The sequence below is a fragment of the Cygnus atratus genome, chromosome 24 (assembly GCF_013377495.2).
Source record: "Cygnus atratus isolate AKBS03 ecotype Queensland, Australia chromosome 24, CAtr_DNAZoo_HiC_assembly, whole genome shotgun sequence".
In the NCBI taxonomy this organism is placed as follows: Eukaryota; Metazoa; Chordata; class Aves; order Anseriformes; family Anatidae; genus Cygnus; species Cygnus atratus.
In genome coordinates, this window is record NC_066385.1 from 5,158,468 (window position 1) to 5,182,846 (window position 24,379).

The window sequence follows — 24,379 nt, forward strand, 5'->3', positions numbered from 1 at the left end:
TTCCCCCGTCCCCTTCTCCCCTCCTCCGGTGAACCCTGCGGGGTGGGAGAGCCCGGGGCGCCGACAGGGGACAGGAGCCGGACCCCGAGCGGCGCAGCCCGGGCTGGCCACGGCCCCGATCCCGACCCCCGCCGCTTCCCGGCCCCGATGACCCGGCCCTGGCTACGGGCGGAGATGCCCCAATATGGAGCCGCCGCGGAGCTATCGCGAGAGCAGCCCCAATCGCGACGGCGGCCCCACAAGGGCTATAAGGGGAGGAAGCCGCCGCGACATGGCGGAGGGGGGAAAGTGAGGCGGTGTCTCGTGTGGTGTGCTCGCTTCTGTGGGGTCACAGAGCCCGAGGGGGTGCTTGGAGTGAAAATAAAGGAAAACGTGTGAAGAAATGGAGTGAAAGCAGCAGTTGTGCAGGCCTGAGTTGGCCTGTGAGGTGTATCTCGTGTGCTTCTGGAGTTGTGCGTGTTGGTTTTAATTAATTCATTAGCGTTGGTAAACTTCCTGAGGACACTTTGTTCCGTCGGGGGGGGGCTTCACGCCAGCAGGGATGAGAACAGCTAAGCTGATTCACACAGATTTCCCCATATATTTCCCTATCTTTCTGTGCCCGCATGGGGAACAAGCTATTTCCCAGCGCTGTAAGAGGCCTGGCAGTACCAAAGAAACGTATGTCCTTCAAGTATGTACTTAAAACCAAGTGAAATCCTCAAGTGCTGCAGCTTAAGCGTGGTTTAGAAGTGGAGTCCAAAGTGTCTTCGCTAGGTAGTAAGTGCAGGACATCACAGCAAATAAATAGTGTGGGGGTTTGGGGATTAGGGCCGCTTGCTGTTTGATTGCAGGCTTGAGTCTTATTAGCAGTATTGTGCAAGACACATTGGGAATGGAGTTTGGAAGCCCACTTTTAAAATACTGGCTTCTGTGTCAAAAATAGTATTCTCTGCACAGCCCACCGGAGTGGGACGCTGTCCTCTGCTGCTGGGAGTCCTCACAGAGGTCTAAATAACAGGAATGAGCTACAGTTAACGTTTACCGCTGCTTGCATCTAAAAAGTAACTACTTCCTAACATGCTGAGGGGTTTAACACCTTTAATTTGCGATCTCTAGCTTCTTGTTTTATTTGTTGTGTTATCTTACCTTGAAAAGATGATTGTGCTCAAAGATGTCATAAACAGCTAAGGCTTCCAGAGCTTGTACTAGTTTTGAAGATCTAAACTCATCTGTGGAAGATCTTGATTTATCTCCGCTTTAAAAAGAGGAAGAAATTGTGCCCTGGAGATGGTTTGAGACTTGCCTACAGCCATCTGTTTCTGTGGTTTAGAATGACTGGGGTGTGCGGACGTGTTGGTGGATATGTCTTACAAGACAGTAAATACTGTGTCAGGGTGCCTGGAGCTGTATCAGAAGTCACATATCTCAATGATGCAAAGCCCTAAACCTGTACAAACTGATCCTGGCAGTTCAGGAAATGAAATATGAGGAGAAAGCTTAAATCCCAATGATTTCTTTTTTTTTTTCTCTTTTTTTTTTTAGGTTTGGTCTGCATTCTGACAATTTAGATACTTAGCCTGCATTCTGACAAGACTTACTGCTCGCTCAGTGAGTCCTCTTTTTCCTTCCTTCTTCTGTCCATAGCCACAAAATATGTTCCTGCTCATCACCACCTTTCTCGTATGTAGGCTCTGTACTTTCACTTGGTAGCTCTGGATTTGAATTTTTATTCTGCCTCAGCTGTCGGTATGAGAACTTTAGAATAGAGCTCTGCTCTTGCACTGGACCTTTGCTTACTCAGTATTCGCTTTGGGAACTCACCTCTTACCTACTCCGAGTGATAGTGATTGAATTCAGATCTCCTTCCAGATATTAAAAAGCTCAGGAACGTGAGTCAAATGTTTTGGGCATTTAAAAACCTGAATGGTATCAGATACCCATTTTATACAGCAAGTTGCGGCATTTGTACGGCCTCAGATTTAGCAGCTGTCTGTACGATTCAAACTAAGCCTTTTTCCTCCAGCATGGAAACAAGGAAAATTCAAACCATTTCCTCAGCTGTGGTAGGTTTATGGAGAGAAATTGCATTCAGTTCCCTTAACACGGGCCTGCTTTTGGAATCACATAATGGAGGGGATCCAGGCTGGTCCTCCCTACAGAGTAGGAATAAGGCAAATTCCAGAAGGCCCTGGTGTTCCTACAACTGGCAATTGATTTGCTTGATCCTAAGAGCAGCATGTCTTTCATGGGTGTCAGCCTCCAGAGCCTTGCTTATCCCTGCTGTTATCTTCACGGGAATTATGTTGGGATGGATTGATGACATATTATGCTTTTTGTTGGTTTTGGTTTTAATAGATATTTCAGTCAATCACCCAGTTTCTTTATTCCAGTCTCACTGTGAAGAACGAGAGCTTTCATTGTGGTCTCCTGTATTTGCTGTTCCTCGGTTTTTCATTGTCTGTGATCAGAAAAAAAACACATGGAGTTAGACAACGATACTGTCTGTACTTGCAGGCAGCCAGCAGTTTACAGGGCCCAAAGAGAAATGCAGACAGAGAAGCACTTCGAAGCATTCTTGGAAAGAAACCTGCCTTCCACCTTGCGTGGAGAACTACAAATCCCTCAACAGAACAGACAGCTACATTGCAGGTGAGCTCTATGCTACAGATTGGACGGGGTAAAGAAATGGAGGAGACTCTTCAATCCCAAATGTAAAAGAGGTGCTGACTTTCCCACAACTTCTGATTAAAATGCCAAACTGATAGATAACTGAAGCAGATCACCCAGTTATAGAACTTGTACCCAAAGCACGCACAAACAGCTTAGCACCCCACTACCAAAGCTGCTGATTTGCAATCTGCAGAAGTGTTTGTTCACTTCAGGACTATGATAACGTGAAGGATATATGCATTGTAAAGGGAAACTGTTGATAGTTGTAGTCCCCTCGGTCCAGCTGTCAGACACAAGCTTTCAATTTCTTTTTTTCTGATTTGTGCTATTACTTTGCTCTTATTTCTTAAATTTCAAGACCCATTTTCTGTTCCTTCTTAGCTGGGGACATGGAAAGTTGCATAATGGTATGCCTGAGATTGACCAAACTGCTGTTGCATTATTTTGGAGCTATGTTCCTACATTATTCAAGGAGAATGGGTGAGGCAAATGTACTGCCTATACAGCACTAATGCTTCCACAGCCTGATTTTCCCATCTGCCAAAATTCTCTTTTGGTCATTATACCAGGGATAGAAGCATTTCTTCTGCCAGAGGAGCCCTGTAGACTCACTAGAAGGCAGGCTTTGTTGGCAACTTAGGAGAATTCCTGGTGTTCTTCCAACAAGGCAAATATAATCAAAAATAGGAAGCCCTTTCATCAGCTTCCCTTTTAGTTTCATTTGACCATGAATGCTCTTGGTTTTCTGACTGAATCTCTCCTTGGATGTGGAGAGGACTGTCAATGGTTATGATTGCGTCTACTCTACAAAGTCCTTATAAGAAAGTAAATACAAAATCTGATTCATCATTTATCTGAGCTTTGTTTCAGCATGTAAACTGAATGTATACTGAAACTCAGACTGTTATTTTGGGACCGTGACAGGACCTGAGACTCAAGTCTAGCTATGGGTGAGGTTCCACAAGGTGTGGTGAGCTAATCTAGCAGCTTGCTGCTGCCAGGTGGGACAGGACACACAGGGAAAAGGAGAGTAGGGGAGCCAGACTTCCCTCTTTTTGTATAGCCAGCTCTTACATCAGCTCAGCAACGTGGGTGACTGCAGCCTAAAACTGTGGATCCTGTTTTACTTAAACCATTGTAATTTCCTGGTGATAAATGAAGGCAAATGGAACCATAGTTTGACTCACTTCTGTGCTTTCTAGTTTTCCATTTCACCTTGAAAAAGTGCCATTGATTAATTTCTGTAATGGTGAGATCATTTAGACTGCGCAATAGCCAACCATCCCGGCACTGTCTTTTCATATATTAAAAAAAAATTAAGAAGGAGATTGGATAAAGATCTGCAGTCAGAAAAACAAAATTACTTGCTGGAAAAGCTTGAATTGTGTATAATTATGACGTGATCTAGAGTTAAGTCTGCCCTCCCAGAAATGCCTGCTGCAATAAAATAAGTCTTGCCCAGAGGTTGAAAGGAGAATTAGACTTTAAAGTCATGGCTATTATTATTGGAAACTTTATCACTGCACTTGCTGCTTAATAAGAAAATGTCTTTATTCCCTCCCCCAACTCCTCATTTAAGAATCACGTCTTTCTTGCTTCCTCATGCTGTTTTCCCTGTTTCTTTTCCACTTCCCTATCTCTTGTGTTTTCTCTGTTCTCTATTTTGTATTCACTGGGCAGCCCAGTGTGTAGGCACCTTGGACAATAACACGATGGGAAGGGACTCAGCTCTGTAATGTTCTCTGGGGCTCGGTCTCCCCAGCCACTGCTCAAGGTTGCAGAAGCCATGGGCAGACACTGCATCGCTTATATTTGGTTTGTAAGTAGAAAATCACCAGTATGGCCAGGGGATTAAAATAGGGGAAGGAGGAGCACAGGACTCGGGGGTTAGTCAGAGTTTACCTACTGGAAATTTTGATTCAAAGATGGGTAGGCAAAATAAGTCATCCAGGTCAAGTCCTGCTTGTATCCCTGTGCTAAGTGATGTAATACAGGAAACTTTTTACAGTTGTTGGTTTTTTTTTTGGACGTGGGATAGGCTTTTTTTTTTTTTTCCCCTCCAGATGCAGCATTTGTATGTTGTTTTTTTTTTATCAGAATAGGAGCGATCAAATTACCACCTCCTATTTTTCCGCGGTGTTAATGAGGTCAAGTAATTGATGCGTTTGGTGCTCTGCCGCTGGCAGGGTGTCATACGAATGGCACACGGACTATTTGCGATTCATCTGAATGGAATGCAAAGGCACAGGGGTGCCTATGTAGGACTCACGCTATGCGCCAGCTGGATCTGGGGAAGGCTAATGCTGGTGTGGGTTCGCAGCGTAGGGTGCCTGCAGAGAGCTGACAGTAGCAGCGTGGCTTCTGTGCCTGCACAGTCTGAGGTCATGCAAAAAGGCTGCAGACCGTGGAGGTTGTAAAAGGCATTGCCTATTGCTTGGCTTATTTGATTCTTTTCAGATTCTCCCGGGGAAGGTTCAGAAAGTTCATACACAAGATGTTCCCTGTCCTGAACTGGATTTTTTCGTATCAGTTCAGAGAATGGATCTTGAGGGACCTGCATGCAGGCCTAAATGTTGGGATGTTTCAGATTCCTCAAGGTAGGCAGAGAGAAAAAAAACACTCTTGCTTCCTTTCCTACGTCATCCTTTTCATAATCTACCGCCTGTATGTCATTTTGTTCTTTCAGATGTCATCAGATTATGTGGGAACTTTAATTTATAAGTTCCCTAAATCATTAGCATATTTATTTGCACATTTGCAAGAAAGCGTATGTTCTATAATCTATTACATGGTGTAATTTCAAGGAAAGGACACTGCCTCTGTTCATAAAGTCTTCCTCAAACTAAATCAAAATATAGACTATTAACAGCATTTTCCCATATTGCAAATGAAATAACACAGTCTTTAAAATCCACCTTGCAAAATCAGGTCTGTTAGATACTTACATTTTTGCTTTCTAGGGCTGTTAGGAATTTGGCTGACCAGGTTACCTCTGCCAATGGTCAATTGCTTCCTTTCCACGTTCTGCTGCTCGATGCTATATGTTATATTTGGGACCTCGCATCATATCTCAGTAGGTGAGGTTTATTTTGTACTGCAAAACATTTCTACAGGACGTAGGGATTGTGTTCAATGCTGCTTCAAAAAGCTGCCAGGATGTCCTAATCTATTTCGTCTAAAATGCAGATGTTATTTAGGTGAGAATCCAGACCCAGAGATTCTCAATTCATTGTTCCACCCCTTTGCAGCTGATCTGTGGTGAGAATTTCAGGAAGTCAGTTCAGTCCCAGCTGTGAGGCGCCCTGTCCCCCTGAGGACACAGCTCCTGTGTCACAGACATCACAGCAAAGGAGACAGCTGGAATGTCACTGGAGGCATCTCCTACGTAAAGTAAAGGGCCAGCGCAAGCTGCTTCCCATTTACCCTCAGGATGTGACTGTGATTCATGATTTAGCTCCTGGTCTTCTCCAGGGGTCTTGTAGTTTGTTGCCATGACTGAGCTGTTGATAGTTTTACATTCTTAATATGTTCAGAAACCAGATTATTAAAATTCTGTTTACGTGTTTATGATAAAAAGTAGATACGTGGAGTTCTGGCCTCTTTGGCAGTTCTTTCTCAGACTGACTGTATTTTTTGGACTTGGAAGTGTCCCTGCCAGTGGCAGGGGGTTGGAATTAGATGGTCTTTAAGGTCCCTTCCAACCCAAACCATTCTGTAATTCTGTGATTTTATGGCAGTTCATTGTAATGCATCCATTTCTGTGCTCTACATTCAAATTTTTTTGTTGTGCATCTGATCAAACAAAGGCTGTTTGTAAAATTGTAGGAGTCCGAGATTTTCGGATGGGACTTTGGAAACTTTAGGTACTTATTCAGAAACAGTAAAATATATATGAATAAGATTATATGTATGAATGAAAATAGACCGTCTCATCCTGTACAGACTGGTGCGGGGGTGAAGAGATGTCTGTGTGCTTTTAAGATAAATCCTTGTTGCAACATCTCATGCAGTTCCATTTTCTTTTCTATGTTCTATTGGTCCCAGGCGCATTCAGCATCCTAAATCTGGTGGTGAAAAACATTCTGAAGTCTTTTAATTTCAACCAAACGCTGTCCTTTAATGGTTCAGTGGACAATTTCTCAGACCCTACACTTACGAAAGGTTATATGGAGGCCTTGACACTTACTGCATCAGTAACATTTTTGACTGGCATCATTCAGGTAGAAGATGAATCTATTTTATATCCTTAATGAGGTATCCTTATGTGTGTTCTCTGTACAAATGTGAGAAGTGGAACCGCTTGCATGTTCTTACCACAAATACTAAGCTCAGCACATTTGAGTGCATATGTTGTACAAAGTGGGACGTGAAGGTCTGCCTTTTCCTCTCGGGATGTCTGAAGAAGATGTGATAGGTTCAGATTTACGTGTCGATGATTAATACATCCACGTGTGAAGTAAGTTATTATCCTTTGCGTTGACCAGTTCTCCAGTATGTAGACCCTTAGGTAGTCCTACGTAACTGCCCACACTTGATATAAAGTACTCCTATTTTGTTTGGGCAGTGTCTTACTTAATTGTGCATAATGAATATAGCACATTCAAATAACTATCCATCGTGGATGGCAGTGAAGAGTCATGCTCTTCAAATACAGAAACAAGAAGGGCGGGTTAGACATAGCTAATTATATTGCATCTCGCTTCTCGTTTGTTCCATACAGTTGCTGCTAGGCTGCTTCTGCCTGGGGTTTGTAACAAAATACTTGCCGAAGACTCTCGTTGATGCTTACCTCACTGCAGCAGCATTGCACGTCATTGTATCCCAGTTCATCTTTATCTTTGGTGTCATGCTTGACTTCCATAAGGGCCCCCGAGACATTTTCTGTGTAAGTAAATTCATTATTAGTCAAAGAAATGCACGTTTCTTGTAGGGAACAATAACAGAAGAAAGAACAGTTGCAGAAATCGAAGGCAATTTCAGAATAAGTCAGTTGCTAAGGGATATTTGTGCAAGTCTCAGCTGTGGTTTACTTTCCTTCCTGTTGTCTTGAACGGTGTATGGAGATTATTGTGCGACATGCAAGAAGAAAAATCTGTGTGTATTTTAAATTATTTATGTAACTTTATAATTTTTAGCATGTCTATATTCATAATAGAGCACGTCATAGAGTAAAAGGTACTTTTTTTCCTCAGTTGACCATTGTGGGCAAGCTTTTGGACACACAGTGCCTTTGTCATATCTTACAAAGAAGAAGCAGGCTCAAAGACAAGTTAATGCTAAGTCTTCCTAATTTATTTTACTAATGTCAGTGAAAGGTGGTGTAGAAGAGAGAGGAAGGATGAAACTAGATCTCTTTTACTTGTGGCAGTTTTTTCTCTGCAGATACCAATAGTTCATTTTAAATACTGTTTTGCTCTTGGCATCTCTCTCCTCTCACTGAAGATAGTTTTGTAGCCAAAAGGATGGGTTCAGTTGTCCGGGCAGTGTGTGTCAATCTTCTAGAATATAAAAATAGTTGGAGTGTCTGCCTCTGATCCTCTGTATGATGATTCCTTTTCAGGATATATTTCATTACTTCCGGGCTCTCCCAAAAGCTAATGCCACCAGCACATTGCTGTTTTCGCTTAGCTTGCCCGTGCTATGGATCAGTAAATGCATCAGCATAACTTATAAACATAGTCCAATTGCATTTCCTATGGAACTTCTCTTGGTAAGTGTTCTCCATAATGCCATCATGATAACTGAATGAACAGTTCAGGAATGACCTGTCTGAGATGGTGTTGTGGGACTGAATACCACAAACAGCCTTTGTCATTGATTTGTGGGGTGGATTTCAGCAATGAACTTCTTCATTCTTCCCCTGCTACTGTGAAAATAAGCTACCCCTGCTCACAAAAGGCCATGAGAACAAGTCACAGTGAATTGCCACATGAATAAAAAGCAGTGTATAGGATGAAACCACCATGGAAACCCAGTTCAGGACTCTGAGTGTTAATTCTTATCTTTATTAGAGACTAGAACCATGAACCCGAAGCTTCAGAGTCTTGATCTAACTATGCTTCTTTTTTGGTCTGGAATTGTTGGAAGGAGATATTCAATTTTGTTACATTCAAAAGCAGTTCTTGCTGTAAATTCTGCAGTATTTGTTGCTGCTGTTTTCTCCCCTTTTCTCTTTCCTGGAAAATAGATGAGTTGTTTTTTTTTTAATCCAAACTTTCTACTGAAATGAAAATTCTCACTTTTATGGATAATCTAGAAATCTAAAAGATAGCTGCTTTTTCTATGGAAGAAGCTACCAAGAGTCCCACCTTGCTGACACTGGAGTTGAAGCCATTTCCCACTTGCCCAACAGGGGCCTGTGGGACACCAGCTGTGGCAGAGCATAACATTACAGACAGCAAGTCCTTTTGTATTGTTACTTTAACAGAAAAAAAAAAAAAGAAAAAAAAAGTATTTCTGAATGTTCTTGTTTTCTTTCCCAGATCATCACAGGCACCATTATTTCCAATCGCATTCACGTTTACGCTGAATCCAGTAGTGCTGTGGTCAGTAAGATTCCTCAGAGGTTAGTTATCTATCCTGTTCATGGGGTTATACTTTTGAGATACGAAAGGATGTTTCAGTCTGTTCTTGAAATCTGACAGGCTGATTCTTACTGGGCAGCACAGTTTCAGGAATAATTCTTCAAGAGATTTAATTGCATCATCATTTCAGAACATATGCAGAATTCAAACTACAGTCTTCTTTATCAGATTCAGGTTTTGTTAGACACAAAAGAAGGAATTTGTATTTTCTGTGAGGTGAAAGCAAAGAGTCTTACCTATTCAGAGCATCTCCTGTGAGGTGCTAGATGATGCCTCTGGTGTTGGTCCTGGGTATGGCCTGTGCACAGAGCCCAGACCAGGTTTAAACTTACCTGTTCTCTGATCCTGTAGGCTTCTGCCTCCTACAATGCCAGATCTACCAAACCTGAGCAAGATCATAATGCCTGCTTTCTCCCTTGCTATTGTAAGCTGCTTCCTTCTTGTCTTTATTGGAGAGAGGTATGCTTCGCTTCACAACTACAGTATTTCCAGCAGTCAGGTGAGAACAAAGCTGCACATACTTCCTAGGCTAAGGAGCGAGCTGAATTCAGGCTAGTAAAGCCACTAGTTACCTGACAGTGGTAGAAATGCAAGGATGGAGTGAATATGCCAGCTGACGGTTTTGTAGCAACTCGTTGCCCTTCCCTATAGAAGGCTGGCTGCTGCACATATATGAAATCCACAATATTGGCCATCTTTTACCCAGAGTGATTGCACCGAGAGTCTTTTAAGCTAAAACTGTGTTAGTTTCCAGTGTTTCCATGCTTATTAGATTTAGTAAGTACTGGCTGTTTTGAAGTACTCCATGTTTTGCTTGTTGTGAATCTGTGTTAAAATGGAGTTTATCCAGTAAGGAAGCTGCCCTGACTTCCTGTAGTCTTTGTGGATAAATATAAAGGGAATGTCTTTTCCACTGAGCTTTTGTTCAGGTGTACTGAAATTTGCCATGTGTTAGCCTGGAAACTTTGGGGTTCTAAGTGGATTTTTTTATAAATAACAATTAAGAGTCTTGGGTCCATGAGATCCTCTGCTGTGAAAACTTTGTGCCTTTTAAGAGAACTGACCTAATCATGGGAGACCTTGTTTCCCAGAAGGTTTTCTGGGCTGAGCAACCAGCAAGTGTGAGCAGAAGGAAATGTACTTCTTGTTAAGCCACTTCTATTTAGGTAAGTCATTCATTTTGGGGTTTTCTCTACTTCCTTATGTTTCTGTTTTACAGGAACTAATAGCTGTGGGGCTGTGCAATATTTGCAGCTCATTTTTCAAAAGCTTTGCTATCAGCTGTGCTATTTCTGGAACTGTCATTCAGGAGAAGACAGGTGGAAGAACACAGGTGAGCTGGGCTGGATTTGTAAAGCTTCCACACTCTCATCTAAAATCAATGTATATTGACTATAGGCTGACATTTCATCCAGACAATTTGTGAGATGTAAAGTTATATACCCGTGCAACATGAATTCACATGCCCTCTCTGTGTATGTTATGTACTGTAATTATGTGATGTTTACAGCGTGTGATGTCTGCTGAAGGAAGCCAGAATTCTGTAGGGAGAGTAAGATGTGTTCATGCAGTTTGAAATTGTATTTTAGTTAGTATGCCCAAAAAGCCAAATGGAAAATTGTTTAAGCACCCTTAATTCTGCCACTTCTTCCTAACTTTTGAGTACTTTGTGATCTTAATATTTTTTAGGGAGGGTTTAATATATAATTATAATTTCTAATATATATATTTTTTATCATACCTCTTAATTGAATATTTGTATGTGCCTCAGTGTATCACAGAAGTAATTTTTTTTAATAAAAAGTTTGTTCCTAAGGCTGACTTGCAAGAGAAGTATCTTATTTCTCAAATGAAATTATCAAATAAAAATCCTGCGTTGTTGTGCATAAGAATAGTCTGTTTAGGCCAAATTTATATCTACTGAAAACTTGAGTATTCTGCAATTTGTATAACCCATTACGGCATGCCTGTGGGCTTTGTTAATTGGTGCTGTTACATGGAGCGTACCTACTTGTTTAGAGAGGACGAGTAAGGAAATGGTTCTGGAAGGCATCTCTAATAAAGTATTTCTGTTCAGTTAGCAGCAATGATTGGAGCAACTATAATGCTGGTGATTGCGCTGAAACTAGGATACTTTTTCCAGATGATTCCTAATGTAAGTGAACATGAAATAGTTATAGTAGCAGCCTACTTACTTTCTAAGCATAATATGAAGATTTCCTGGACAGTCGGGGTTATATCATTCTCTAGAGTTAATTGTTTTCACGGGCAGACCAAACCAAAACAATGACTTTAAACTCTCCTAAATCTCAGCAGGCTGAAACACTGGATAATAAACAATGCATCTCTCTCCCATCTCTGACTGTTCAGAACAAGCTAAAATTGCTTGGCTAAAAGCATTAAAATTTCACTGCCAGGGTGTGTAATTTAGATGTATTTCACTTACAGTTTCCCATCTTCCAAGCTTTTTTGCACAACTGTATAACACGTTCATGAGCTCCTGTCTTGCATCTGTATAAGTAATTTCTGCTTCCAAATCTTTAGTGATAAAGAGGTAAATAAAATCTTCAGAAATGGGAGTTTGGGTTTAGTGTCTCTGATTCTAGCTTGGTCATTGAGGTTTATTTTAAAACCATATGCACTACCAAACTGCCTTTTGTGCATTTTTTGCTGCAAACATTTGTTGCTTCAGATTGTTCAGAGTACTCATTTTTTTACTTCTCTCTTAAAATTTTTATCTAGACTTTCTTTTTTTTTCCTTTAAGTTTTCTTAGAGAACAACTGACATAGAGCATTACTTCCTGATTTTTTTCCTGGCCTCTTTGTGAGACAGGAGAATTAATCCCCTTCCCAAAACTAGCTGACAAAACAGAATTTAAACATCTACTTCCCTTCAATCTCCTTTTCATTTCTAAGGGCTGTTTCAATAAATGGTGTCAAACAACTTCCTAAATTTGGCAATGCACTGCCCATGCTAATTGAAACCATTTTTCGAAACAGCAGCTCTTAATTCTGTAGATAATGTTGGCACTTCTCCTAGTGCTGCAGGAGGCATAGGGATTCACTGAAGAATATTGTAATGGAAACTACATTCAGCGTTTCAAGAGGAAGTCCAGTTGTATTGGCAAAAGTAATTGTCAAGTCAAACAAGTTGCACGCTAGTTTCATGTTGGTTTGCAGATCAGAGGAGATCTGTTATACCTATCCATAACAATTATGGAAATAAGATTTAAATTCTGAGCAGTTTGTCTTGGATATCTGTTCCTTAGCATGTTGTGGATGCAATAAATATCAGATGGATTTTTTTTGATTTGTACAGGGTGTACTGGCTGCTATTGTGGTATTTAATATGCTACCTTTTCTTCAAAAATTTCTGGACATCCCCACTCTGTGGAGACAGGATAAGTATAATTTAGTAAGTGGCAAAAACCAAACCAAACAAACAAACAAAACAAAAACAAAACAAAACAAACAAACAAACAAAAAACACCTAAGAATTGTAATGTGCCTTAAAGGGAGAAATGCATGTTTTGGGAGGGCAAGGCAAAGCAGTGGCCATTCTCTTAGGAGAGGGATCCTTTGAAATACCCACTGAAAGAATTGTACTGAAATCTCTACAAATCAATTTGCAATTCTATACAGGGAGAACTGGTCATTGTTGTTGTTTCCCAGATCCCCTGAGAAGGAAATTGTCTAGCTGTCAGTTGGGAATATGTTAACTCTTGTTCCAGATTTCTCATTAAGAGAAAGGCCCCCAGTATGATGTGACTCCTCTTAATTACTGAAGCCCTGTTAAAAAATCAGGAGATTTGAACTGTGCGTAAGATTTGCAGCTTGTGGGTTCTAAAGATTGTGAAGGCTTAGCCAACGTTGAACTTGATGATAGAAAGGATCAAAAAAATCTACCAGACCTGCTTCTGTTATTTGCCATGCCAGAAATCAATCCTTTCTGTCCGGGTTGAGGGTTTCAGCATCATCAGACCAAATCTTTATCTGGGGACCTCCATGCAGTTTTGTATTTTCAAGAAAAAAGTGCTTACCAGGAGGGAAGTTCTCAGCACCATTTTTTCAGCCACACCTGGATATTTGCCTTGTTCTTCAGGGTAGACCAGAGTTGTGGAGGCATCTGTATAGCCACTGCATATCCCCAAATGCAGGGCAAAGGAAAGCAGGCAGTCCATCTTGTCCATAACTGTAGTTGAGTTATGCGTTTTGAGGTCCTGCACCTTTTTCTTGTGATCTTTGTGACTACATCCAGGACTGGGGTCTAGAGTATCGCTAAGATTTTTTTTTTCTTCAATTTTCAAATGCTGGGCCTGAGTTGGAGGTAATTTTTAGATGATTTTATGGCTAATGTTCACTCTGTCTCTTGTTCAAAGGTTATTTGGCTTGGAACTTTTGCTGCAGTGCTTCGTCTTGGTCTTGATGTGGGATTAGTGATCGCCCTGGCACTTGCATTCTTCATAATCAGCATTAGGTCACACAGGTACTTGTAACTCCTAGAGCAAAATGCTAATTTTTCTGAGATCTGATGTTGTGGAGATAGCTATGCATGTGACAACGGAAAAGTAGTTTCATGTCTGTAAACGCTTCAGTCAGGTCATTCTGGAGTCTCTAATACTATCCCAAAGCAATAATCTCGTCAAGTCTACGGGCTCTGGATTGGTCCTTTCTGCAGGTGTGCCGTGCAGCTGGAAACTGCTCCCTGTAGTGTAGGCATCAGCCAGGAGAGGTGATCTGTATACACGCATCTGTATACACACTTCCAGAAGGATAAAATGAGATGTTGTGTCTTTATTTCAAATGTATTCCTTAGTCTTCATGGCCATTTACCAAGTTGCTCTATCTTCTCCATAAACTTAATCTATAATAGCTGAGGGAGATTACACTGGGCCCACATTGCTCCGTTAGTTAGCTGCTGTTCCAACCAGGAAAATCATTCATAAATCCAAGCCATACCTCATGATATTTGCCATGATAGGGAAGTACTTGTCTGAGTAGGCTGAAGCCTCTAGAATAGCGTGCAAAAAGCTAGGAAATGCCTCAGTTCCTGCAAGTATCAAACTGATCCAGAGTGGCTCTGAAAGAATACTTTCAGGAAGAATTTCAGTTGCCTGAAACTCCCAGTATTCCTCTGCTCAGAGTTATGGGTGGAATAAACAAGCGGCTGCCTGTCTGGTCATTGGAGAGCTGGAAGACAGAACTGACCAGAACTCACCCCAGAACCATGCAGCACCATTAGCAAAGCACAGTACCCAAACCGAGGTGTTCTCCTTAGAGGCAAGATGCTGCACTAAAGCTGCTGCATGACCTCTGGATCAACCTAGCCCATGTGTAGCCAGCCCTAAGCAGAGCTTGCAACTGCTTCCACCTGTACGTGTAGCTGTATCTTTGAGGAAGGCTGTGGGAAGATGAAGAGCAAACACGCTTCCTGGTGTAATAACAGTAATCCAATTGTTCCAGACCTAGAAATGGGACATAATACATTCTTGAAGGCACCAGCATACCTTAAGGGTGTGCTTGTGTGCTGTTCCCCTATTCAGCGAATGCTAATTGGGAGTGAATAATTTGCTGTACTCGCACCCTCTAAAGTTAGGGTTGGTATATCCAGTGAAGAGGAGAGAAATGGAGATCAAGCTTTTAGGAACATGCAGTTTTTCTCTGCTGTATGTGAAAACCTAATAAACATCTTGTTTCAGAATGAAGATGCTGGAGCTGGGACAGATTCCAAACACGAATATTTATAGAAGTTTATCCGTCTACAGAGCTGTAAGAGGAAACAAAAAACAAATGTTCCATTTCTCTCTGCAATGCATCTTTTTCCCTTAAATGCCTGGGGGTGGCCATTCAGACTCAGTTCATTTGATTCAAAACTTTGAAACTAAAGAATGCTTAAATATCTGGAGAGCGAAGTGACTCGGGTACCTAGCTCAGCCTGCTCGGGCCCCGTGAAGCTCCCTGTGTCAATCTGTGTTGTCCCCGTGGTGGAAGCCACACTGCGGTCATTTCCGGAGCTGTTCGGTGTTTTATGCTGACCTGCTTTTCTCAGTCTGGTTTTGTCCACGCTATGTATGTTTTCACAATAACAGCTGTGCATGTGCTAGACTGACTCACCGATCCTTGTGGTGATGGGATAACAGCTAGGGCACAGGCTTTTTTAACACTCTATTGCTAAGACCTGCACCCTACAGAGTCGGGCAATATAGCAATAAAGAGCTTTGCCACCTGGGTACATGCCCAATGTTATGCTGATGGATTTGCAAAGATCGAATAATAGAAGTACAAGGTTAGTAAGACAAGTACATAGTGTGTGTTTTCTGTAGTGAGCAATATTAAAAACAATATGCTGGTTTTATATTGTACCAGCCAACTGTCATCAGTGATAGAGCTGCTGGAGGTACATTTTTTAACAACAAGAGGAACGGGTTTGTTTATGATGATTAGGTCCATGTTGCCAGTGCCACTACCAGTGGGAGGTGTAGTTAACGTTACCAGAAACTCTGTCCTTAGGATAGCACCTTGCAGTCTATTGCATAGTCAGGAGGGGAAAAACGGCTCCTGCTAAGTACGGCTCTCACAGATCCAACTTTTGTCTTAAAGGCAACGGAGATTGAAGGTGTCAAAATCTTCCAGTGCTGTTCTTCCATTTCTTTTGCAAATATGAATAGCTTCAAAAATTACTTGTTACGCAAGGTAAATGCCATTTTTTTCAGTTAGTGGAAGTTTCTAAGACCTACTGTTATCCCTGTAATAAGACTATTTTTCTCTTTCAGATGGACATGAAAGCAGTGCCTCTAGATCAAAGTGAAATGAGGGCTTTCATTTCAGCTTCTTCGTCTGACACTTCATTGGAAAGCAAAGATTTTAAATGCTCTTGTGTCTGTGATCAACCTCTACCACCACCTAGGGTCAGCTTTAAAAGTATATTTATCTAATCTGACTGTTCGAGGTGCCTGGTTTTCTGTTACTGAGGGCAATGTTATTGGCTTGCCAGAACTTAAGAGGCTGTAAAAGTTTATATAAAGCATATATATAAATATATGTATATAATATAATATATGCATATTAATATAATTAATTATATAATATTATATTATATTAATTATATTAATTATAATTAATTATATAATGATATTATAATTGATTATGTTAATTATATTATATGTTATATAAATTAATATAATATATGTATATAATATATAAATATATATATATATATATATATATATAAAGCATATATTTGCTGTTTGAAAATAAGCAAACATTACCACTGTATTTCTTCATATATACTTCGTGATAGAGCAATAGAAGCTCAGCTTACTGGGTGAATTAACTAGCAGTTGAAAAATTCAACATATCCTCACTTCTTCTCCTCAGCCAAGAGAATGAATTTTGTAAGGTGTTTCAGTAGGCATTTTCTTCTTTTTCCCCAAAGAAGTGAGTGAAAGTGGAATGTGTACCACTGCCAATATTGCCAAGAACGAGTACAAAATGCCACAAAGGCAGCTGTGATTATCCTGATCGGACAATTATCTCATATCCTTACTGTAATTGGCTGCTGTGCGTCTTCTGGAGAGTCAAACTGAATTTTCCAAGTCTTAGTTTATGAAAGAAACTTCAGGCAAAAGAAGTTATTTTCCAAGCAGTTAGATGTGATTTGTATAAGTCCTTGTATGAGAAATGGGTTGAAAGACAGCAGTGTGGAAAACATATGTGGCACTGAGGTGCTTAGGAAGCGATGGATAATTTAACAGCATCTTCTAAAGCGCAGAAATGCAGAGGGTGACTTTTCCTGTCTTGTGCTATAAAAATAATAATTAAAAAAACCCCACACACTTGGAACTATTAAGAAAAAAATTTTACATTGGTCCACTCAGGAACCAGCAGGCATACAAGAAGGGAGACGAACAAGAGGTCTGCAGAACTCAGCCAGTAAAGGTCAGCTTACTGTTGCCTAGGAAGGCAGTGTATCTGAAAAATACGAGGAAGGAAAATAAAATGCCTTCTTAGAGTGGGAAGAGATGTATGAAGCCACAGAAAGCATATTTTTCTGCTTTTTTTTCTTTTATGGAAAGTAGAAATAATAAGTCAGATGGCAGTATCTCAGGCCATTTCAAGATGTGGAAGAGTGAGGTACCACTAGTGCTATTTGGTGGCTGAAGGCACTCTTCTAACCACATCTGAGGCTTGCTTAAGTCACCTGCTACTTTGCATACACTTGTGGCTTTGTGCTATATTTAGTGTTACTTCAGATGTGTTTTTTACCATGAGAGAAGAACTATCATGTGATTTACAGTGTTTATTTACAGCAAAAAAAAATTTCCACCCCCCTGGGCCTAGTTCTTCCAACCGCTGATGTACTCTCCATTTTCCATCCTAGATACCATACACAGCGAAACTGGTGAAGCGAAGCCACACAGGCAGCGCTTCCTCGTCGTCTTCAGTGAATTTGGTGCGCTGGTCCAAGAATGGAGACAGACACAACTCGAAGATGCTCCTGGTGGGAACAGCTGATGCACAGCTTCCATCCCCGGGCACTAACACAGGAGTTAAGACTGAAAAGAACGAGGATGAAGGGAAAGGAGCTAGCCCTTTGGCCGGCTCTGCAATAGATAATTCCTCGGTACAGTTAGGTCAGGAGGAACAGTCAGTGCATTTGCCGTGTCCAGTTCACACCATTATTTTAGACTTCAGCATGGTGCAATTTGTGGATTTGCAAGGTTCCGACTTACTGAAAGAGGTAAGCAACCTAAATTTAGCACAAAACTGTGAAACCTAAAGTTTACCCGATATCATATGTTTTTTGGTAGCCTAGAGTGCCCTGCTACGTAACAATGCAGTTGACCCTTCAGGGTGCAAAATTCAGCTATTGATTTTCAGAAAATAATAAATTCCCATAAAGTCACTTTTTTAAAAGCAAAAGTCCCATTATTGATACTTGTTAAAACCTGCCATCCGTTGTGACTAGTTCTAAAATAATGTAAACCAAAAATATATTTATAAAAATGTCTAATTTGCTTTTTCCATTTTGGCTGTTTATTTTTTCTTCCAACTGGACACTTAGAAAAAAAAAATCCTCTTCTTTAGAAGTGTAAGATGTAAAACTACCAGTTATCTTTTCTTAGAGTGATTTTATTGCTGAATGCCTAATTAGCCTTTTCTTTGAAGTAAGGCTTGAACATTTCAGTCTTCAAGTGGGGACCCTAGCCAATGGAGAGATATATTTAGCAAAAATAAATTTAATGTAGCTGTGCTGCTCAGAAAGACACAGTTCCAGATGGATTCTTACTCAGCTCCCTCAAAGTCTATAGCTCAACTTCAAAGATTTCTGTTTCATTGGTTCCTAACACCTATTGGGAATAATTGTGCATTGAGCTGATCTCCCTAAGATCCTTAAAGATTTATTTGCCACCTATTAAACGACCTCCCCTTTGGGGAGGGAGATAAGGTCTTTTCAGATTCCTTTCAGCCTCATACTGTGAAATCCTGTGATTCTCTTGGGATTCTCTGAAATATTGAGGTTTATGGCTTTTTTTTTTTTTCAAAGTGACTCTTTTGAGGCCTTTTAATTACAAAGGGCCAGGCACAGAGAAAATGGTGAGAATCAATCCCCTCTAAAATCTGATTCTTTTGAAATTAAGTTAAAACATCTAAAAATGCTGGACATAAAAATTGAGACTAACAGAATTACAGGTCATGCTTGAAAACACAGGTTCCTATTCTCGTTGTTTACACGTGGGCATGGAGTCTGTGCATGTAGAAATGTTTTGAGTTAGCCTGTTCGGTGAGACGTTTTTGTTTAAGTGAAGAAATAACACTGGGTGCTGCATAGTGCACTGTAGGAGGGTCAGCGACCTGCCCTGGTTTTGGAGTCAACACTCATTTAGATCTTGGACACTCTGGCTGTTTAGTGCTGAGCTAAGACCTGGGATTTGAGACGCTGGAACAAGGACTTTCTTCAGAGATAAACCATTGCAAAGGAGTTTTTCTTTCCTCATTTATGTTTTACCTTCTGGTGCGCTTACATAAAGCAAGATTGTTCTAATGCTGGTATGGAATTCTTTCCACAGATCTTCCACATGTTTCACGACACTGGCATTACGGTCTTTATAGCTGGCTGTCACCGTGAGTACAGTATTTGTTTATTAATATTAGCTGATCATGAGGGATAAGTTTTAAATTTCAGCGAAATGTTTTAGTTATACTGCTTGTTGTGACTTCTGCTGCTGTTTATTTCCCCCCATTTTTATAGCCTCTGTGATTGCAGTGCTTGAGAAGAATGATTTCTTTGTCAGAGGTGTCACCAAAGGAATGTTCTTTCTAACTCTTCATGATGCTGTGCTGGCTGCTTTGGAGAAGCATCAAAAGCCAGATGGGCTACAACTTAGCTCAAAAGAGGTTGCTGATAAACTACAAGCTAAACACCAGAAGGTAGGATATTTTGCTTACATTTAAGTCTTCGTGTTGTTAATTACTCTGTCAGTAACTTAAAAGCCTTGTGATGTTACTGAGGAAGTAGGGCAGAGCAGATGCTCTTTTGAATTTTTCAGTTATTTGGTGGTTTGCAATGGACAGAGACCAAAAAAACAAAAACAAAAAAACAAAAATCACCAACAATCCACCAATAATCCAATTTGCTTCTCTGAGTCCTGTGTTCCAGCCTCGGGAAAGACAACTTTGTGTGCAGACTGGAAAGGAATCAGGCCAGTTTTGCAGCAGGGAATGAGTTTGTGGCATTTTAGACAGTTTCCATTTCTCCCACAGAGCAAGGACCCTGCCAGGGCAGAGCAAAAGCTCCAAGCTTTTTATTTCCAGAGGTTACTGCACCAGCTCCCTTGGGGCTGATGGGAGAAGTGAAGGACAGCACTGGTTTGATTTTCCAAAGAAATGAAGCTTGTGCACGTGATCTTTCTGCCAGTCCTGTGCAATAGTTTTTAAGCTCATACGCTGTGTCAGCCAAGTTCAAATAGGGTAGACAGTTGCAAGTTCCAGGAAGAGCCCTTCTTCTGAGCAGAAGATTCCAGCAATTGCCCCACCTCGGAAAAAGAACCCAGCCTTGGCTAACTGTGCTGTGCATACCGCCAGGCTGGGGTCCTATAGCTGAAGGAGGGGAGAATGAAGGAAAAAAAAAACTATCCAAATCCATAGGAAAATGGGTTTCTTGTGTTCTGCTGCTCAAGAAACAACTTGTTTAACTCTCTAACCTTGGCATTACACTGTCTAGCACAAAGGTATTGACCTTCCTGACTCTCTCCCATAGAATGAAGGTGTCAGGTACACATTCACCACTCTCTGTTTAGGGGACTTGGGGAAAAGGTTGGGAGCAGCTTCCATGTAGGAGGTGACAATGGTTCCCCAAAAGTCCACTGTGAGACGAGGCTGGGCCAGGTGCGCAGAAGGGACCCGCAGCAGCTTGGAGCTGGCAGCTTGGGAGCCCTGCTGGCTCATTCCCTCAGCAGCTGGGGTTTTGGGCTGCCCTGTGCTCCCACGCCAGCGTGGCCCTCTTGCTGCTCACATGCTATTGCCTTGGCATGGGAACCGCGCTTGACCGGCTCAACTGACTGGCCACCCTTGGCCTAGAGTAATGTTTGTGTACATTTCAGGAAATAGATTTGCTCTTGGAGAAGACCAGAGAGTTTTCCTCTACAAGGAATTCTGACACCAGATTTCTGCCTGAAGAGCCATCAGCTATCTCATGCTCAGCCCAGAACGAAGCAGAGCCAAGCTCTCTCCGGCAGTTTGATTCTCCATCCTTTCAATCAGATTTCGAGGACCCAGGCTGGGAGAAGAGATGGAAGTAGACCAGCAGTCCCTGAATTACAAGTGTTGGGGAACTGGGATGTCAATAGAAGGGAGAAAGGTACTGTCAAGCAACAGTTCTGGTGGTTCTTATCAGCAGTTGATGTTATTTTTTTTTCTTTTCTGTTCCAGAGTTCTTAAAATAGACAGCCTGACTAATGCCTACGGTAATTCTGTTGTTCTAAACAAAAAGCAACATTTATATTATTGCTTTCAGGCATTTTCAAATAGATATGATATTCAGCAATAGCAACAGCAGAGAAATTTCAATGTACAAGATAATTCCTAGTTTTATAGTGAATTCTAGCAAATGATATGCACTTCTTTCCTGAAATTCTTTAGAAATTAGTTTAAATGCCCCAACTTAGCACTTTTTATATATTTATTGATTGTTAGCAAGTAAAACTCATCTGCCATATCTTGACAGATTACATGCAGGCAGTTTCATTATCTTCAGAAGTGTGTAGAAGCGTGTAGAGTGATGTGAAGCTTCAAAGAAAAGCATTTTGTCATTACTGTTAAACAAATTGCTGAGGTTGATATTGTCTGCACTAACAAAACATGATGCCAGTCCTTTGAGTAATTTTCCCTCCATCTGTCTTATCTACCTGAACTAAATCCCAGTAAACAGTAATTTATTTTTTCATGTTCTTTGCATTTTCTTACTGAAATAGTGAAGAATGGAAGAATGTATTCATTTTGTTCTGAAGAGCCAGGAAAATTGTAAACTAAGACACAGTTAACACTTGGGGAAAAAAATCAGCTTACTTCTATTTTCTGTACATCAGCCGTAGAGTTTAACACAGTATTATCAGTACAGAGGTATGGTCTAGGATTACACTGAAAGCAGAAACATTTACCTATAGCAGCAATACATGCCACAAGCTTTTGCCATGCCCTCAGCTGGAGGATCATTTCATGGCACAGATTGCCCACTGCGAAGAGCGAAATTAATTAATTGAATTAATGAAATTATTTAGTGAGATTAATTGTAGATGAGTGGCCAGCACTGTGTCTATACTATTCAGCCCCTATTTCAGTGCAAAGTTTTGGTGTAAATGATGGGTCCTTTATATACAGGTCTATGCCCTGAGCTAAATTCCAGAACGTGAACAGCTCTAACTTTCGCTGCTGGGCATCGCGTGGTTTCTTGACGTAGAGTAATAGCATGGTGGCTCCTCTGAATTCTGCTCCTGGCTGCTAAATTTTAGCAATGATACGACGGCTAATAGGAATGTTAATATTAAACTACCTGTAATGTACTGCAGTGAGTTCTTTTCCTCTTTTTTTTCCCTTTTTTTTTTTTTCATTTAACTTCATACTCTTCCAAGGGGTTTCTCAAGGGGAGCCGCAGCTCTGCATGTGTGAAATGCAATGGCGAAGGATTTTAGTGAACATTACCGCGCTGAGTTGCTTACTGGGAAGGAAACTGAGTGCTGGAACCCTCATACCTTTTGGACTGAAAGACAGGAAAAACTGAAAGCTCAAATGGTATTGAGTAATTCTTAAACCACATATGCTTCCCTACATTGTTTTGGACAGTGGCTTCACGCCAAGCTCCTCTCAACTCTGTTCAAAACAGAGTAATACAAACCCCATGAAAAGCATAGCCCTCAATTCCAGATTCTCTTGGCTCTCCTATGGCAGCCTTGATTTAAGATGAAGTGGCATTCCTAGCTGTTGGCACCACGCAAAGTCTGCACTACGAACTTAAGACTTGATTTTTTTTGTTGGCTTGCATAGCAGAGCTTGGAATCTTTCCTTCCTACCCCCATGACTCTGCAGAGCCGAGCACCAGGGGACAACTCAGACGTCAGTATGTTAGCTCTCAAATTATGGGGATTTGCGTTGCAAAACAAATACCTTGCCGAGAGGAAGTCCAGACAATCCTGATCTTTTTCCCTTATAGCTGCACGGCGCCATAACTCTGCTCCTGCACATGTACAGAAGGCTTCTGTGTTTAGCCAAGCACAAATCCCTGGACGCAGGCTGCAAAGTGACAAAGCACGTACTTTATGGCCGAGGACTCCACCTATACCTCTAAAAAGCCACAGAAGTCGGAGTTCAAAGGCCTGTCTGTAATCGTGTGCTTGCAGGCAGTTTGATGTTCTCACCTGACCTAGTTGCAACAACTCCAGTTGTTTTGTGCAGACAGCAGCTTTTTAATGCCCTTCCCAGCTAGCGTGATGCCACGATGTTTTCCCAGCAGGACACGCTGCAGCAACCCAGGCAGCTCTCCCATTGCACCGCGAATTAGAGGACACAGATCCCAAAACATCACCACGCACGTTATCGTTACACACCGTGCAAAGCGTGTGCAACCTGCCAACCCTGCTGGCGTTTTAGTAACACACTGCTTTGCTGCATGAATGGCTGCAGAAGACGTAAAGCAGTGGAGGAGCCCCAGGAGTCGCAGGGAGCGTGGCAGCAGCAGTTCTCGGGGCAGCGTGCTGCGGGGTGTCACGCCGCACAGGGAGCTATGAGGGAGGACCAGATGGACCGGTTACGGACGGGCACAGTTCGGGGGCATTCATTCTGCTAGTGCCAGGCTGCCTGGGGAAAGAGGGCTGGATTTGGGCTAGGGCCTGGCAACCCTTCGAGGGTGCTACCCCGGATTAGAAGAGTCAGGGAAGAAACCTAGCAGGAGTGGAGGTGCTCCTTCCCCCGCCAGTAATATCTTGCTTCTGCAGGAGACCTCTGCGTGAGGCTCAGATTGTGACGGCACGTGGTGGTGGAAGCAAGCGTCCGAGGGTCTGCGATCCCTATCTACGTCCTTGCTTTGCTGTGTTGCCTTCCCAATCTGGCCACGTGCCGTCTTCGAAGTCCTCACATGAAGAAACCTGGCCCCGGGCCACAGGAAGCATGGAACAGAGCAGCAGCCCCGGCAGGTGGGAGCTACACCTCGTTAGAGCCGACTGCAGCGCTCATTTAGTACAAATATGGGGCACCACATCCCTCTGCAGGAGGAGGCTACCAGAGTACTGAGATCCCTGTAGGTTTTGTGCTGTTTCTGTTGGGACTTCGAGGCAGGAACTTTCCTAGAGTTGCTGTAGGATACTAGTGGGGGGACTGCATCGTGCTTGAGGTCTTGCAGCTCACCGTTACTGTGAATCCCAGTTGTGCGAAGGCTGAAAATTAGGAGCGAGTTTGTCCTTCTGTGTCGCATTAATACCATGACACGTTGGGCTGCAGTTTCTCACTTAAAACTCTTTGCAGGGGCTCAGAGGAACTACACACATCATTCCCAGAGCTCGTAGTGTGTAATAAAGCAAAATCTACAAATTATGGAAAGGCCTTTTCTGCCTCCCAAAATTGCCCACGTGGGTACCTACCTTCCCTGGAGA

The 24,379-nt window shown here is 41.9% G+C and overlaps 1 protein-coding gene across 5 annotated transcripts; it reads left to right on the forward strand.

Moving 5' to 3' along the window:
• Positions 1 to 44: 44 nt before the first annotated feature.
• On the forward strand, positions 45 to 22,671 carry SLC26A8 (solute carrier family 26 member 8). 5 transcript variants are annotated; one of them, XM_050715282.1, is made up of 21 exons: positions 45 to 296; positions 1,525 to 1,590; positions 2,497 to 2,631; positions 5,110 to 5,249; positions 5,613 to 5,729; positions 6,697 to 6,872; positions 7,373 to 7,537; positions 8,213 to 8,362; positions 9,135 to 9,217; positions 9,588 to 9,735; positions 10,456 to 10,569; positions 11,314 to 11,391; positions 12,556 to 12,651; positions 13,616 to 13,722; positions 14,936 to 15,005; positions 15,837 to 15,929; positions 16,010 to 16,144; positions 17,617 to 17,976; positions 19,307 to 19,361; positions 19,489 to 19,667; positions 20,840 to 22,671. In XM_050715282.1, exons 3-21 carry the CDS (start codon positions 2,528 to 2,530, stop codon positions 21,035 to 21,037), a joined length of 2,568 nt encoding a protein of 855 aa, XP_050571239.1. In that variant the 5' UTR covers positions 45 to 296; positions 1,525 to 1,590; positions 2,497 to 2,527; the 3' UTR covers positions 21,038 to 22,671. The 5 variants fall into 5 exon arrangements, with proteins under 5 accessions (XP_050571239.1, XP_050571240.1, XP_050571238.1 ...); XM_050715283.1 differs by having other exon boundaries at positions 52 to 452; XM_050715281.1 differs by having other exon boundaries at positions 52 to 296; positions 2,373 to 2,631.
• Positions 22,672 to 24,379: the final 1,708 nt, after the last annotated feature.

What these genes read in the sequence shown, in the direction of transcription:
- SLC26A8 (XM_050715281.1), top strand. Translation starts at nt 2,462, where the DNA reads ATGGAGTTAGACAACGATACTGTCTGTACTTGCAGGCAGCCAGCAGTT. An exon ending in GTTTATCCGTCTACAGAGCT is followed by an intron (nt 15,006 to 15,836) that starts GTAAGAGGAAAC and finishes TTTGTCTTAAAG; the next exon opens with GCAACGGAGATTGAAGGTGT. An exon ending in AACCTCTACCACCACCTAGG is followed by an intron (nt 16,145 to 17,616) that starts GTCAGCTTTAAA and finishes TTTCCATCCTAG; the next exon opens with ATACCATACACAGCGAAACT.